Source organism: Chlorocebus sabaeus, chromosome 25 (genome assembly GCF_047675955.1).
Source record: "Chlorocebus sabaeus isolate Y175 chromosome 25, mChlSab1.0.hap1, whole genome shotgun sequence".
Classification (NCBI taxonomy): domain Eukaryota; kingdom Metazoa; phylum Chordata; class Mammalia; order Primates; family Cercopithecidae; genus Chlorocebus; species Chlorocebus sabaeus.
This window is the reverse complement of record NC_132928.1, coordinates 1,234,843-1,250,732: the sequence shown is the minus strand read 5'-3', so window position 1 is coordinate 1,250,732 and position 15,890 is coordinate 1,234,843. Positions and strand designations below refer to the sequence as shown.

The following is a 15,890-nucleotide window of genomic DNA, read 5'->3' as shown; positions in this document are numbered from 1 at the left end:
CCATTTTACATTCTTCAATCAGCAATGTATGAAGGTTCCAGTTTCTCTACATCCTCACCAACTCTTCTTGTTTTCCATTTATTTATTTATATTTTATTTATTCTTTTTTTAAGAGTCAGGATCTCACTCTATTGCCCAAGCTGGAATGCAGTGGTGTGATCATGGTTCACTGCAGCATTGAACTTCTAGGATCAAGCAATCCTCCCATCTTAGCCTCCTGAGGAGCTAGGACTACAGGTGGGCACCACCACACCCAGCTAATTTTTGTATTTTTGGTAGAGATGGGGTTTCGCCATGTTGGCCAGGCTGGTCTTGAACTCCTCACCTCAAGTGATCCACCCACCTCGGCCTCCCAAAGTGCTGGGATTACAGGCATGAGCCACCATGCCCGGCCATGATGCTAGACCTTTTTTTCTGATAAATGATTTGCAAATATTTTCTTTCATTCATTTTTTTTTGATTATGTCTTTTGCTGCATGAAGCTTTTAATTTTGATAAAGTTTAGGCTGGACATAGTGATGTGTGCCTGTAATCCCACCTACTTGGGAGGCTGAGGTGGGAGGATTGCTTGAACCCAGGAGATTGAAGCTGCAGTGAGCTATGATTGCACCACTTTACTCCAGCCTGGGCAACAGAGTGAGACCCTGTCTAAAAAAGAAATATTTTCTTAATAAAGCTTAATTTATCCTCTTTTGTTGCTTGTGTGTTAGGTGTCATTCCTAAGAAACCATTGCCCAATCCAAGGTCATGAGATATGCACCTCTGTTTTCTTCTAAGATTTTAGTAGTTTTAGCTCTTACATTTAGGACTTTGATCCATTTTAAGTTAATTTTTGAATATGATGTGAACTAGTGGTCCACCTTCATCATTTGCATGTGGAAATCCAGTTGTTCTAGCATCATTTGTTGAAGACATTTTTCTCCATTGAATTTTCTTGGCGCCCTTGACCATAAATGTAAAGGGTTTATTTCAGGATTCTCAATTCTATTCCATTGATTTCTAAGTTTATCCTTATGTCAATACCACAGTCTTGATTACCATATCTTTGTAGTAAGTTTTGAAATGAGAAAGTGTGAATTTTCCAACTTTGTGTTTTTTCAAGATTGTTTTGGTTATTCAAGGTCTACTGCATTTCCATATGAATTTTAGAATCAGCTTTTCAAATTTTGGAAAAAAGGTAGGTGGGATTTTGATAGGGTTTGCATTGAATGTGTAGATCAATTTGGGGAGTATTGTAATTTCTTCTAATCCATGAGTATGGGATACATTTCTGTTTATCTGGGTCTTTTAAGATTTCTTTCAATGGTGTTTTCTAATTGTCAACATATAAAGTTTGCAGTTCCTTTGTAAATTTATTGCTAAGTAGTTAATATTTTGGATGCTACTCTCCTTGGAACTGTTTTTGTAATTTCAGTTTTGGAGTGCCATTGCTAAGGTACAGAAATAGAATTGACTTTTATATGTTGGTCTTGTATCCTGCAACCTTGTTGAACTTGTTGATTAGCTCTAATAGTTCTTTTGTGAATTCCTGAGGATTTTTTGTACACAAGATCATGCTGTCTCTGAATAGAGACAGTTTTACTTCCTACTTTGGGACGTTTCTTCTTTTTAAAGTGTAGGCATTTACAGCTGTGCATGTCCCCTGAGCAGTGCTTTCACTGCATCCTGTAGTTTTGGTATGTTGTGTTTTCATTTTCATTCGTCTTGAAGTATTTTCTAATTTTTCTTTTAATTTCTTTTTTAAAAGTGTGTTGCTTTATTTCCACATATTTATGTATTTTACAGTTTTCTTTCCGTTTTCTAGCTTTATTCCATCATGGTCAGAGAAGATACTTTGCCTGACTTCAACTCATAAAAATGTATTGACACTTATTTTGTGGCCTAATAGATGGTCTATCCTGGACAGTGTTCCTTACACACTTGAGGAAAATGTGTATTTTTCTCCTGTTGGTTGGAATATTCTATACAGTCTTTTGTTGATTGGAATATTCTATACAGTGTTCCCTGTGGGGGATAGGTTCCAGGACTCCTGTAGATACCAAAATCCATGGATCATCAAGTTCCTTATATAGAATGGTGTAGTGTTTGCATATAACCTACGCACATCCTTCTTTATGTTTTAAATCATCTCTAGATTACTCATAGTACCTAATACAATCTAAATGTTATATAAATAGTTATATATATTTCTAAAAATTTATATTACTTTTATTGTTGTGTCATCATTTTTTTTCCAGAATATTTTTGATCCTCGGTTGGCTGAATCTGCACACGTGGAACCTCCTGAATTTGGAGGGCTGACCGTATAAATCAGTTAGGTCTAGTTGATTTATAGCGTTGTTCAAGTCCTCTTGGTTTTAATAGATCTTTTTTCTAGTCATTCTATTATTGAAAGTGGGGTATTGAAGTCTCCAATATTGTAGACATTTTTTCTTTTTGTAATTCTGTTGATTTTTGCTTCTCATATATTGCCCTCTGCTTTAGGTGAGTATATGTTTATAATTGTGATATCTTATTGAGAGATTGGCCCTTTCACAGTGTGTAGTGTTGTTTGTTTCTTCTGGCGGTTTGGTTTCGGGGTCTGCCTTGCCTGGCATTTGGGAGCCATTCCTGCTCTCTTTTGGCTACTATGGTTTATGGAGCATCTTCAAGCCTTCCACCTGTTTGCATCTTTGGCTCTAAAGTGTATGTCTTATAGATAGATGGATAATGACTTTTTAATTAAGAATTAGTTTTATAATTGAGCTGAAATTCACATAACATACAGTTAACCATTTTGAAGTGTACACTTCAGTGGCATTTAATGCATTCTCAATGTTGTGCAACCACCACCTCTGTCTAGTTTCAAAATTTTTCATCAGAAATTTTTCACCAGAACACCCCATAGTCATTGGGTTATTCCTTTACATTCTTCCCTCTCCCCATCATCTGGCCACCCCACATTTTGCTCGTTGTCTCTATAGATTCGTTTGTTCTGTTTACTTCATGTAATAGAAATCTTGCAATATGTGTCCCTTGTATCTGGTTCTTTTACTTTGTGTAAACTTTTCAAGATTCATCCAAGTTGTGCGTAACATGTTCCAGTGCTTCATTACTTTTTATGGCTGAATAGTGTTCCATTGGATGTATATATCACAGCATATCACAGATGCTGTTAATTTTTGTTGCTGTTTCTGTTGCTTTTGTTTGTGTATATTTAGTGACTTTTCTGAACTAATTCTTTAAAGTCTGTGTTCCTTATCGTGAGTGGCCACTGAAGCCTCTGCTCAGTGAGCTTATTGGCCAGCTGATGATTAGAACAGTGATTTTACTAGATGTCTCCAACAATAAGTCTCTCTGTCTTTGGGGCCTCTGTGTGGGAATTGGCCCATGCATTCAACACAGCTAGGCAGACGACAGCTCTACCTGTGCCTTTACTTCTGGCCTCACAGAACCTCAAGGCTAGCCAGCTGTATGAGTGTTAGGTCTTCTCAGATGTTTCCTGAGTGTTCACACAGCCTCTGGATATGTATGACCCTCTGTGTGCCCAGGAGTGTGTTGTTGGATCTTTCCAAAGCCTCCTGTGGATGTCTTGTTCTCCAGCATTTCCTTTTAGGCTGGAGACTTTTGATTAGATTATTGTTCATTGCAACCATTCTCCACTGCTTCAAGCAGTCATGGTGTTTGTAATTACCTCTGATATTTTTTCAACAAATGCTTCTGGCGAAAATACTTTTGCACTGGGTGAACTACTCAGGTCAAATAAATGCAGCTGTGGTGAGAAGTTTTTCCAGGGAGCTACTAAACTGGTGAAATAATGACAGTGCTCTAGGAATGGCCTTCTCTGCTGGTTGCCAGGGTGCTGGTCTTCATCCTGATTGTGGACTGTCAGTTTTCACAGTTATCTCAGAGCTGGAGGCTGGTAGGTTTAAGAGTTGGGCAAGTTAAAACACCACACATCTAGCTGTTCTTACCGAGATGCACTGGTTTTTCTTGGATGAATGCTCCCAGATTGCTGCAAGTCTTTGATTAATTTTCAGACTTCTGAAAAGTTGATTCCAACATATGTTTTTGGCCAGTGCTTTTCTTTCTTTTGTGGAGGAGAGGTTTTTCAGGAAGTTATTATTTTGTCATTTTTGCTGACATCTCTGTCAGGGGTTTTTGAATATTGAACCAGCCTCGCATTCTTGGGATGTGTTTGTGTTTGTGTTTGGGGTGTGTTATTCTTTTTACATACTGGATTCAGTTGGCTGATATGTTGCTGAGTATTTTTATTTTTATGTTAATGGAGAATTTTAGTTTGTGGTTTTCATATACTGTCTTTGTGTGGTTTTGATATCAGGGTAACGCTGTCCTCAAAAAAATGGAATGGAAAGCATTCCCCTTCTCTTCTGTTTTCAAGAAGATATTGTGTAGAATTGATATTATTTCTGTTACTTTTAAAATGTCTTTTTAAGTTATTTCATTGACAAAGCAAGTAAAGCCATCTTGGCCTAGAGATTTCTTTTTGTGGAATATTTAAATCAGCAAGACAATTTAATAGCTGTGGGACTGTACAAGTTGTCTATTTCATCTTGGGTGAGTATTGGTAATTTGTGGTTTCTGAGGAATTGGTCCATTTGATCAAATGGATTTAATTTATGTGCATGGTGCATGGAGTTGTTTGTAGTGTTTCCTTATTACCATAGTGTCTGTAGGGTCTGCAGGGATACCCTTGTTTCATTACTGATATTGTTAGTTTGTCTTTGCTCTCTCTTTTTTTCTTTGTCTTGGTAGAGGTTTGTCAGTTTTATTGATCTTTTCAAGTAACCAGCTTTAGGTTTCATTGATTTTCTCTATTTTCATGAATGTTATTGATTTCTGCTTTTATCTTTATTTCCGTCCTTCTTGCTCTGGGTTTATTTTGCTCTTCTTTTCCTAATTTCTTAAGGTAGACTATTAGTTTGCTGATTGAAATACTTCTTGCTAATATAAATATTTCATACAGCAATTTTTTTCTCTAAGCACTGCTTTAGCTTTATTACAAACATTCTGGTGTGGTATTTTCTTTCTTTCTTTCTTTTCTTTTTTTTTTTTTTTTTTTTTTTTTGGAGACAAAGTCTCGCTCTTATCCCCTAGGCTGGAGTGCGATGGCACGATCTCAGCTCACTGCAACCTCCGCCTCCCAGATTCAGGTGATTCTCCTGCCTCAGCCTCCTGTGTAGCTGGGATTATAGGCGCCTGCCACCATGCACAGCTAATTTTTGTATTTTCAGTAGAGACAGGGTTTCACCATGTTGGCCAGGTTGATCTTGAACTCCTGACCTCAGGTGATCCACCCGTCTCAGCCTCCCAAAGGGCTAGGATTACAGGCGTGAGCCACCACGCCCGGCCCTGATGTGGTATTTTCATTGTTGTCCAGTTGAAGATAAGTTCTAATGTCCCTTGATACTGCCTCTTAAATGTGTGGATTATTCAGAAGTATGCTTAATTTCCATGTGTGCAGAGATTTTACTATTACCTTTCTGTTATTGATTTGTAGTCTAATTCCATTTTGATCAGATAACATAACTTCGAAATATTTCAATTCTCTTAAATTTATTTCATGAACCAGAATATGTTCTAGGTGGGCGAACATTCTGTGTGTTCTGGAAAGGAATGTGTTTTCTGCTGTTGTTGGGTAGATCCTGCCAGTGTCACTTAGGTCATGGTGGCTCATGGTTCAGTTCATCTGTATCCTTGATGCTTTTCTGTCTGCCAGTTTTATCAGTTATTAAGAGAAGAGTGAAATCCTCAGCTATGATTGTGGATTTGTCTGTTTTACTTTCAGTGCTGTCGATTTTTGCAGCATGTGTTTCGAAGTTCCATTGTGAAGATCATTTTGTCTTCTTTGCAAATTGACATCTTTATCCCTATGTAATGTCCCTCTTTCTCCCTGGTAATTTTCTTTGTTCTGAAATTTTCATTGTTTGATATTAGTATGAACAAACACTGCAGACTTGTGTTATTAGTGTTTGTATTACATGTATTTTGCCATTCTTGTACTTTGAACCTGCCCGTATCATTATATTGGAAGTGAGTTTCTTGTAGGTTATATGTAGTTGGCTCACTATTTTCCAACTGATAATCTCTGTGCTACTATGGATGTGTTTAGTCCTTTTTCATTTATGTTGTGATTAATACATTTGGATCCAGGTTGACTATTTTATTACGTTTTTCCGTTTTTCCCCTCTTTTTTTGGTTCTTCTGTTTCAACTTTTCTGCCCATTTTGGGTTATTTAGATTTTTTTTTTTTTTTTTAGTATTTCTTTTTAATTTATCTATTGTGATTTTTTTTGGTCACCCAGGGACTGCACTTAACATACTTAACTCTTCATCATCTACTTGAGATCAGTATTTTATCACCTCCGCTGGAATACAGAACTCCTACCATCACATACATAGGTCTCTTTTACTCCCTGACCTTTAAGTTATTATGGTAGTTATCTTACGTATTATCTCTACATTCATTGGAAACCTCATCAGATAATATAATTTTTTTAAACTATAAAATTTATTTTAAAGAACTCAAGAGGAGGAATATAGTCTTGTTTTATTTGCCTAGATGTTCAGCATTTCTGTAACCATTCCCTCATTCCTGCTGTTGCAAGTTTCCCTGAGACATCATTTCACTTCCGTCTGAAGGACATTCTTTAGCAATTCTTTTGGAGCAGCTCTGCCATTGATGTATTTTCTTAGTTTTCCTTTATTCAGAATGTGTCTATTTCACCTGCATTCCTGAAAGATATTTTTGGTCGATTGAGAATTCTGGGTTGATGCCTCTTTTCTTTTAGCACTTGAAAAAATGTTCCACTTCCTTCTGGCCTCCATGATTAAAAAAATATTTAATTGACAAATAAAGATTGAATATATTTAAGCTGTACAACATCATGACTTTATACACACACACACACACACACACACACACACACACACACACAGTGAGAAATTAACAGTCATTCAAACTGTTCCCCTACAAATAATGTGTTGGTCTTCTCTGCCTGCTTTCAAAAATTTGTTCTTTAATTTTTAACTCATTTAAAATGATACATGTGGGTGTGGAATTTTTTGGGTTTATTCTGTTTGGGGCTTGCCAAATTCTTTTTATCTGGTTTATGTCTTCTTCCAAATTTAGGAGATTTTTAGTCATTATTTCTTCAGATGATTGTTTCTGAACTATATTTTATCTTCTGCTTCTAGGGATAATGACTTCAATGTTAGATCTTTCAGAATCATCTTACAGGTCCCTGAAGCTCTGTTTTTGTTGTTGTTGTTGTTGTTTTGTTTTAAATCCCTTTCTCTCTGTTGTTTGTATTGGATAATTTCTATTGACCTGTCTTCAATTTCACTAACTTACTTCTGTTATTCATATTCAATTATTGAGCCTATACATTGAATTATTTCAATTACTGTCTTTTCTTCTTATAAACTTTCCACTCAGTTCTTCTTTATATCTTCTGTTTCTTTGCTGAGACTTTTTAATGTTCCCATTCCTTTCAAGGGTATTTGCTTTTACTTGTTGAAGCATTTTTGTATTAGCTGCTTGAAAATTGTCAGATAATTCCAGTATTGGTGTCATCTTGACAGTGGTATCTGTTAGTAATCTTTTCATGTGCATGCTGCTTGATTCTTCCTATGCCCAGTAATTTCAGATGGTGTGCTGGGTATTTTGAAGACTATGTTACTTGACGTCAGGTCTTCTTTACATCATAGGGTAATGTTGATTTTTTTTTAAGCTGGAAATCAGCCTGGTTGACTTCTGTGGGTTGATGTCTTCAAAGCCTGAGCGGTTTGATCTGTCCTGTCTGTGCACCTCCTGTGGTCATGTGTGGGCAATGGTTTGTCCCGAGTTCAGTGACGTGTGCCTCTAGGGGGAGCCCTGGAGTTCCTGAACAACTTTATATTTCTCCAGAGTCTCCCTTTCCAGGACCCTCTCCAGGACTTTCTGCTTTCTTGGGGCTTCATTTTCAGTTCTGCAGACAAAAAAACTGGAGCTTTGTGTTTGCTGCCCTGATACTGTTCTTATGGTTGCAACTGTATGTGCCAGAGCTGAGCGCCAGGAGGACAGAGAAAAAAAAAAAAATCAGCAGTGCTTACCCTGCTTTCTTGAGATCAGAACCCCTTCCATTGAAGAGGAGTGTTTTCTTTCTTTTTTTTTTTTTTTGAGATGGAATCTCACTCTGTCACTCAGTGGCACCATCTTGGCTCCCTGCAACCTCCGCCTCCCAGATTCAAGTGATTCTCCTGTCTCAGCCTCCCAAGTAGCTGGGATTACAGGCATGCACCACCACGCCTGGCTAATTTTTGTGTTTTTAGTAGAGTCCGGGTTTTGCCATGTTAGCCAGACTGATCTTGAACCCCTCACCTCAGGTGATCCATCTGCCTCAGCCTCCCAAAGTGCTAGTATTACAGGCATGAGCCACTGTGCCTGGCCACATCTGGCTAATTTCTGTATTTTTAGTAGAGGTAGGGTTTCACCATGTGGCCAGGCTGGTCTTGAACTCCTGACCTCAAATGATCCACCCGCCTTGGCCTCCCAAAGTGCTGGAATTACAGGAGTGAGCCATTGTGACTAGACAGAGTGTTTCCTTTATCAGTTTAGTTGTTCACACCTGCATGGTCTGGGGTGTGAGAGAAAGGAGAAGAAACAGGGGTGTCTTCTGTCCTCTCTGAGCACTGTGCTTCCCTCTTCTATACCTTGAGGGAGGCTGCAGGATTCGTTGGGAGCCTGCTCTGTCTGCACAAATGCCCGCCTCTGGGTTTTGGGTGCACAGGTCATGGGATGAAGGGTGCTGGGACTTTGAATGCTGTTCCTCTGCTGCCCCCATCCACCTGCTGTTCTCCTTTCTGAGTGTTCAGATAGCGGCTCCTTGGTCTCACGGGTGAGATGGGGGGTTTGCACCTCCAGGAGTGGAGCCACCAGTAGGTGCTTTTGAAAACTGCAAGTTTTATTATAAATATGCAAATAAACCCAAACCTTGGCATTTCTTGTGAGACAAGTCTAAGCATCCTTGTGAGGGTATTTCTATTTCATTCAGGTGAATGTGGCAGGTAAACCACCAGGTAGGTAGCTGGGGACCTGATGGACTGGCTCAGCTGCACTGAGGGGCCACTGAGACTGCTGCAGGCTTCCTCCCTAGTGCAGCTGAAGGTGAGCACTCACACACACGTATGCACGCAATGCACTTACACATACACATGCACTCATATAGATGCACTTACACACACATGCGCTCTTACACACACCTACACATACATGTGCACGTATACATGCGCACAGTGCACTCATATGCACACACATATATTCTCACATGCACACCTACACACACACATGCACTCACACATATGAATGTACACACATATGCACACATGCACTCACATGCACTTACACACACTTGCACAACATACGCATGCACACGTGCACTCACACATATACCACCCACACATATGAACACACACACATGAACTCACACACACACTTGCACATACATGCATACATACCCCAACCACACATTTACATATGCATACATACCCCAACCACACATTTACATATGCATACATACATTTAAACACACAAACAACACACAAGACATATATACACACACATACATAGACACACACAAACCTAAACATAATACACACATAATACCTACATATGCACTTACCTACATATATAAACGTACAGACACCTCACTCTCATATACACTCATATACACATATATCCCCCATACACACTTATGCTATATACATACATTCAAACACATGTACACTTGCACACACATACAGACATCTAAACACACATGTATACAAACATGTAAACACATGTGCATACACATGCTTCATCTTATACACACATACAAATACATGCATGATACACATACATACACATACATGAAAACACACTTAAACATACACACACACGTTACGTACACCCATTAAAACACATTCGCATTCTCAAACACATCACACGCAGTGTGATTGTGAGTGATTTTGTGAAGTGCATATCAAAGAGAGACAGTTTCCCTGAAAGTGCTTTGTGAGTCCTTCTGTAAAGCAAACATAACAAATGTCAAAGAGCTTGGGAAAGCCCTCCCTTGGTGATCAGGCTGATTCGAGGGCCATGGAATGAGCGGCAGATGCAGCTACCCAGCTGGGTTGAGCACACTGCGGCTGTGTGACTGGATTTGCATCTGTGCTCATGTTAGAGGTGCTCATGCAGGGTGCCAGTCTGCCATGTGCCCAGTGCTAGCCCCGCTGCTGAAGACGTGTTGCTGACAGGTCGCTGTGTGGGTCCCTGCAAGATACTCGCAGTGCCTGTATCCATATCCGGGTCCCTGAGAACATTTGGCTGCAGAGGTTCAGCTCTGGGACTCCTCAGCATGCTCAGTGAGGCGGTAACACTTAGTCAACTCAGTTTAAAAACACAGCAACTCTTTTAGTGATCATTTTGAAGACAAGTGTGGACTTGGAGGTGCATTTGAAAGCTGGTGTCCACTCACTTGGACCATCCTGCACACCTGGGAAGTGGACTTTGGTCCTTAATTCCTGGGATGAAAACATAGAAGTTTCACAGTTACACTCTGACTGCACCATGGAGACTAGATTAGGATGAGGGGGGATCAGAGGCAGGAGGCTCTGCCCTGCCTGGTCCAGGGAGGGGAGGGCCGGGCCTACAGAGGGACAGCAGTCCCGAGGGTGGAGGAGAGGGCCGGGCCTGCAGAGGGACAGCAGCCCGAGGGTGGAGGAGAAGGCCGGGCCTGCAGAGGGACAGCAGTCCCGAGGGTGGAGAAGAGGGCTGGACCTGCAGAGGGTCCGAGGTCCCGAGGGCAGAGAGGAGGCCATAGGCTCAAGAGCCATTTAAAAGGTGGAGCACAGACTGGGTGCGGTGGCTGACACCTGTAATCCCAGCACTTTGGGAGGCCGAGGCGGGCGGATCACGAGGTCAGGAGATCAAGACCATGCTGGCTAACATGGTGAAACTCCATCTCTACTGAAAATACAAAAAATTAGCCGGGCATGGTGGCGGGTGGCTGTAGTCCCAGCTACTCAGGAGGCTGAGGCAGGAGAATGACATGAACCCGGGAGGCGGAGCTTGCAGTGAGCCAAGAATGTGCCAGTGCACTCCAGCCTGGGCGACAGAGCGAGACTCCATCAAAAAAATAAAAAATAAAAAAATTTAAAAAAAAGAGGAGCCGTGGCCAGGCGGGTTCAGGGTTGAGAACAGAGGAGATGAGAGGTGAACTGCAAGCTTGGGCAGATGCGTAGATGCAGGGGCTATATCTGAGATGGGGCAGTAGGCAAGAAGTAGATGTGCAAGGAGAAACGGGTGAGGAGCTGTTCCGTCCTGTCCAACCTGGAGCTGGAGTTGCCACAAAGGCAGTGGAAAGGAGTTTCCACAAGGGAGTGCCCCAAACCGTCCCACAATGGGATGGTTAGGATTCCACAGAAAGAAGCACCAAACACCAGGGTGATCAGTCCAGAGCTTTATTAGAGGAACTTGTTTACAGAGGAGGACCACAGCATATACTTGTAACAAACAGCAAGAAGGCAGATGTCCCACCCAGGCATGTCTACCATGAGGGATCAGGGTATGGAGTTTATCTCAGGGTTGAGGACTCTGGCTCAGGGCCAAGCATGGTGGCTTTCTCTGTATTTAGCAAGATGGCTGATTTCTCAGAGTGTCGAGCAACAACCTAAATACCTTTATCCATGCCTGGTTCAAGCCTGGAAGGGAAAAGTTGCAGGTGGGTCAGGACAGATAAAGAAAGTGCTGGGGGCGCCGGGGGATATTATATTAGCCTATGTGAGACATCCAGGAAGCAGTGGCTCTCTGGGCTGCACCTCGGTTGATGCTGAGCTGACAAGGGAGCTTTGGGATTTGTTGGCATGTCAATGGCAGGAGAGGATGTTGTGCACTGGGACACCATGGGCAAGGGACCGTGATAACAAGACTCGCCCTGGGGCAACACTGAGGAAGCTGAGACCACCAAGGAAGAGGCCCAAAGGAGCAGGAGAAGAATCTAGAGAGTTATGTTTTGGGGTCAGTGAAGACTTTGATGCACAGGTGATGTGCAGGTGTGAATGCCATGGTGAAACAGGGGCGACGGGGGAAGGGCTGAAGGACTGCAACCCCAATGGGCACAGCTGACCTTAGCAGGAGCAACGGCTCCATGGCTGCTGAGCAGATCTGAGATGAGGATGTGGACACAGCTGGTGTCTATGGTTGTTTCCCCAAGTCAGGCTTTGAAGGGCAAGAGAGAGAGCAGCGGTAAGATGCAGGGCTGGTTCTGGCCCCTGTGGCCCATGGTTACTGATGTGTCATGAGGGGGTGTCAGAGCCTCACCACCTGCTGCTATCCGTCTGCCAGCCCTAGCAGAGCCACCAGGTCAACAAGGATGAGCTAGCGAAAGGCAGGCAGCTGGATGCATCATTATTGCCTTTGTAAAAATTAATTTACAACATAAAACACCACCTTTTGTATATTGGGCACCAATACGTTTTTTAAAAGATTTTTAAAAAATCTAACCTAAGTGTCCAACAGCAGATGAATGGATGAAGAATATGTGTTATATATTATAGTATGCAGGGGGATGCTATTCAGCTGCCACTCAGCAACACGGGTGAAGCTGGAGGATGTTATGTTAAGTGAAATAAGACATAAAGACAGTTACTGTACAATCTCACTTATATGTGGAATCTAAAAATGTTGAATTTGTAGAAATGGAGAGTAGAGTACCGGAGTCTTGGGGAGGAGGTAGGTCATGGAGATGTTGGTCAAACTGTACAAAGTTTCAGTTGGGAGGAATAAGTTCAAGAGATCTATAGTACAACATGGTGACTACAGTTAATAACAATGTATTGTATTATTGAAAATTGCTAAGAGAGTGGATTTTAGTGTTGTCACCACAAAATGATACATATATGAGGTAATGCATATGTAAACTAGCACAATTTAGCAATTCCACAGTATATACATATTTCAAAACACATTGTTCATAATAAACATATACTTTTTTGTAAAGTTAAAAAAGGACTTTTAGGATAAACTACAGAGTGAGGAAGATGCAATAATAAAAGAGGTCATGCAGAAAAATTTCAGAAATTATAAACAACATGAGTCCTAAAATTTATAGATTCACAAGAAATCATTGTAAGTGTAAAGAAGATAAATTCTCAGCTAGACATAACATAGTGAATTGTAGAAGGCCAAAAAACCAGGAGGAGAGCCTTAAAACTACCACACAGAAGAATATATTAAGAGAACAACAGTTATCCTTCCTATAGATTTCTCAGCAGCAATGAAGAGCCCAGAAATGAAATGATGGCATAATGTCCAAATTAGCAAGGAAAACAACTGTCAACCTAGAATTCTGCACCCAGCTAAGCTGTCATTCAAAAGTGAGTGTGAAATAAAGACATTTTCAGGAAGTAGATTGACAAAGTTTACCATTCACAAAACCTTCCTGAGAGAATTACCAGTAGATACACTTCATAAGAGGAAAATGTCATCTAAAGTAACAGAATAGGTACTGGAAGTAGTGATATGAGGAAACTGAAATAATGAAGAGATCCAATCCCAAGGCCTAGGATTAGATTATACCAATGACAATTGGCCCTCTAGAAGTTGTAGGCTGTATTAGCAGTCCTTTGTGTGAGTCAGGGCTACTGCCCATTCTGCCAGTATCGCTTAAGGAATTATGTCTGAAAATACCTATGCTTTGGTGTGCAGGTCACAAATTGTGCTTCTCTTTGTTTTTATACTTAGGAGATCACAGCTGGTAAATAAATGTGAAAGCCTGAATTGCAACATATACCAGTCTAAAAATTATCTAACTGGGAGGCTTCAGATTCTGAGAACTAACCTATCGTCTGCCCTGTGCATCTTCAAAATGTAAAGTTCTTTTTGTTGAGAAATCCAGGAAGAGGGCAGGCTTGTGGCTGAACCATCAGAGTTTTTAGATCATTCAGTTCTAGTAATTGGAATATGTCTGACCCTGTGTGTCACACTCTGTCCCCAGAGCCCAAGGTGGTGTTTGTCAAGGAGCAGCTGGCACACAGTGAGGTGCAGGCTGAGGCAGGGGCCAGGGCCACACTGAGCTGCAAGGTGGCCCAGGCCCAGACAGAGGTGACGTGGTACAAAGATGGGAAGAAGCTGAGCTCTAGCTTGAAAGTGCATATGGAGGCCAAGGGCTACAGACGGAGGCTGGTGGTGCAGCAGGTGGGCAAGATGGATGCCGGGGACTACAGCTGCGAGGCCAGGGGTCAGAGGGTCTCCCAGGCGGGTTTCTTGAGATCTTTCTTATGTTCCTTAGGATAATTTTTAGTGACATTAGCATAGAGGTGCCACCTAATTGCCTCTTTTCTTACAAAGCCTCCCTTATAATAACTAGCAAGTATTAATTTTGTGCCAAGGAGCATAGATTTTGTGAATGCTAGTTGTCTTTCTGCTTGCTTAAACTTCAAAACAATTCTATGAGAAGGAACTCTGATTATTCCCATTTTAAGATAACACACAAAGAAGTAACTCACCACAGTTCACAAAGCCAGAAAATTGCAGTCAAGATTTGAACCCAGTATTCTGGGATTATTATTCTTTTTTTCTTCTTGAAGAGTTCTATCTTCAGTATTTATGTTAGCAGCTCTGCTGGTTATATATATTCCATCATTTTTTTTTTCTCATGTGAAAACCTATTTGTTCTCCCTTTGATTCTGAGGACTGTTTTATCTGGATATAACATTACAGTTTATCAGCTATTCCTCCACTCCCTAACATTTTAAAGAGGTCATTCCATTATCTTCTGGCTTCTATATTTCCTTTGAAATATCAACTGTAAGATTTATTGTAGACATTTTAAGGGTCATGTATCTTTTTTCATCCTGTTGCTTTTAGATTTTCTTTTTGAATTTGCTTCGTGGCCTTTTTTTCTTTGATGAACCTAGTTGTGGTTTCCTTTCTCTGAATCTGGGTTGGTATTGTAGAACATCTTGAGTCTGTGGGTTTATGTCTTTCATCAGCTGTTTGCTGTTACTGAATCCTGAATCTTCAGTGCCTGTGAAATGGGTTGGTCCCAGATTTGTGTCTCTAACTGTGCATCTCTCCTTGTCCACCCTCAGAGCCCAAGATGATGTTTGCAAAGGAGCAGTCAGTGCATAATGAGGTGCGGGCTGAGGCGGGGGCCAGTGCCATATTGAGCTGTGAGGTGGCCCAGGCTCAGATGGAAGTGAAGTGGTACAAGGATGGGAAGAAGCTGAGCTCTAGCTCAAAAGTGCGCATGGAGGTCAAGGGCTGCACAAGGAGGCTGGTGTTACAGCAGGTGGGCAAAGCAGATGCTGGGGAGTACAGCTGCGAAGCTGGGGGCCAGAGGGTCTCCTTTCAACTGCACATCACAGGTGAGTTTTTTGAGGTCTTTCTTATGCTTTTAGGATAATCTTTATGTACTTAGGGTATGTATGGAAGTCCCACCCAAGGGCCTTTTTTCTCATAAAGCTTCCCCTATAATAACAACTAGCAGGTATTAATTGTGTGCTGAGGACCTAGATTTTGTGAAGTGCTTCTTGTCTTTCTGCTTGCTTAAACTTCAAAACAATTTGTGAGGAGGAACTCTGATTATTCTCATTTTAAAATAACACACAGGGAAGTAACTCACCACAGTTCACAAAGCCAGAAAATTGCAGTCAGAATTTGGACCCAATATTCTGGGATTACTATTCTTTTTCCTTCTTGTAGAACTATGTCTTCAGTATTTATGTTAGCAGGTCAGCTGGTCATATGCCTTCTCTTACTTTTTATTTCTTTTGTGAACACATATTTGTTCTCCCTTTGATTCTGAGGGCTGTTTTATCTGGGTATAACGTTACAGTTTAGCAGCTACTCCCCACTCCCTAACATTTTA

The 15,890-nt window shown here is 41.1% G+C and overlaps 1 protein-coding gene across 1 annotated transcript in view; it reads left to right on the top strand.

Annotated features, from left to right (window-relative positions):
* OBSCN (obscurin, cytoskeletal calmodulin and titin-interacting RhoGEF) overlaps nt 1–15,890 on the top strand; it is a 164,786-nt gene that overhangs the window by 20,042 nt on the left and 128,854 nt on the right. The window contains 2 exon segments of the mRNA XM_073011456.1: nt 14,016–14,279; nt 15,112–15,387. Of these exon segments, the coding sequence (XP_072867557.1) occupies nt 14,016–14,279; nt 15,112–15,387 (540 nt within the window).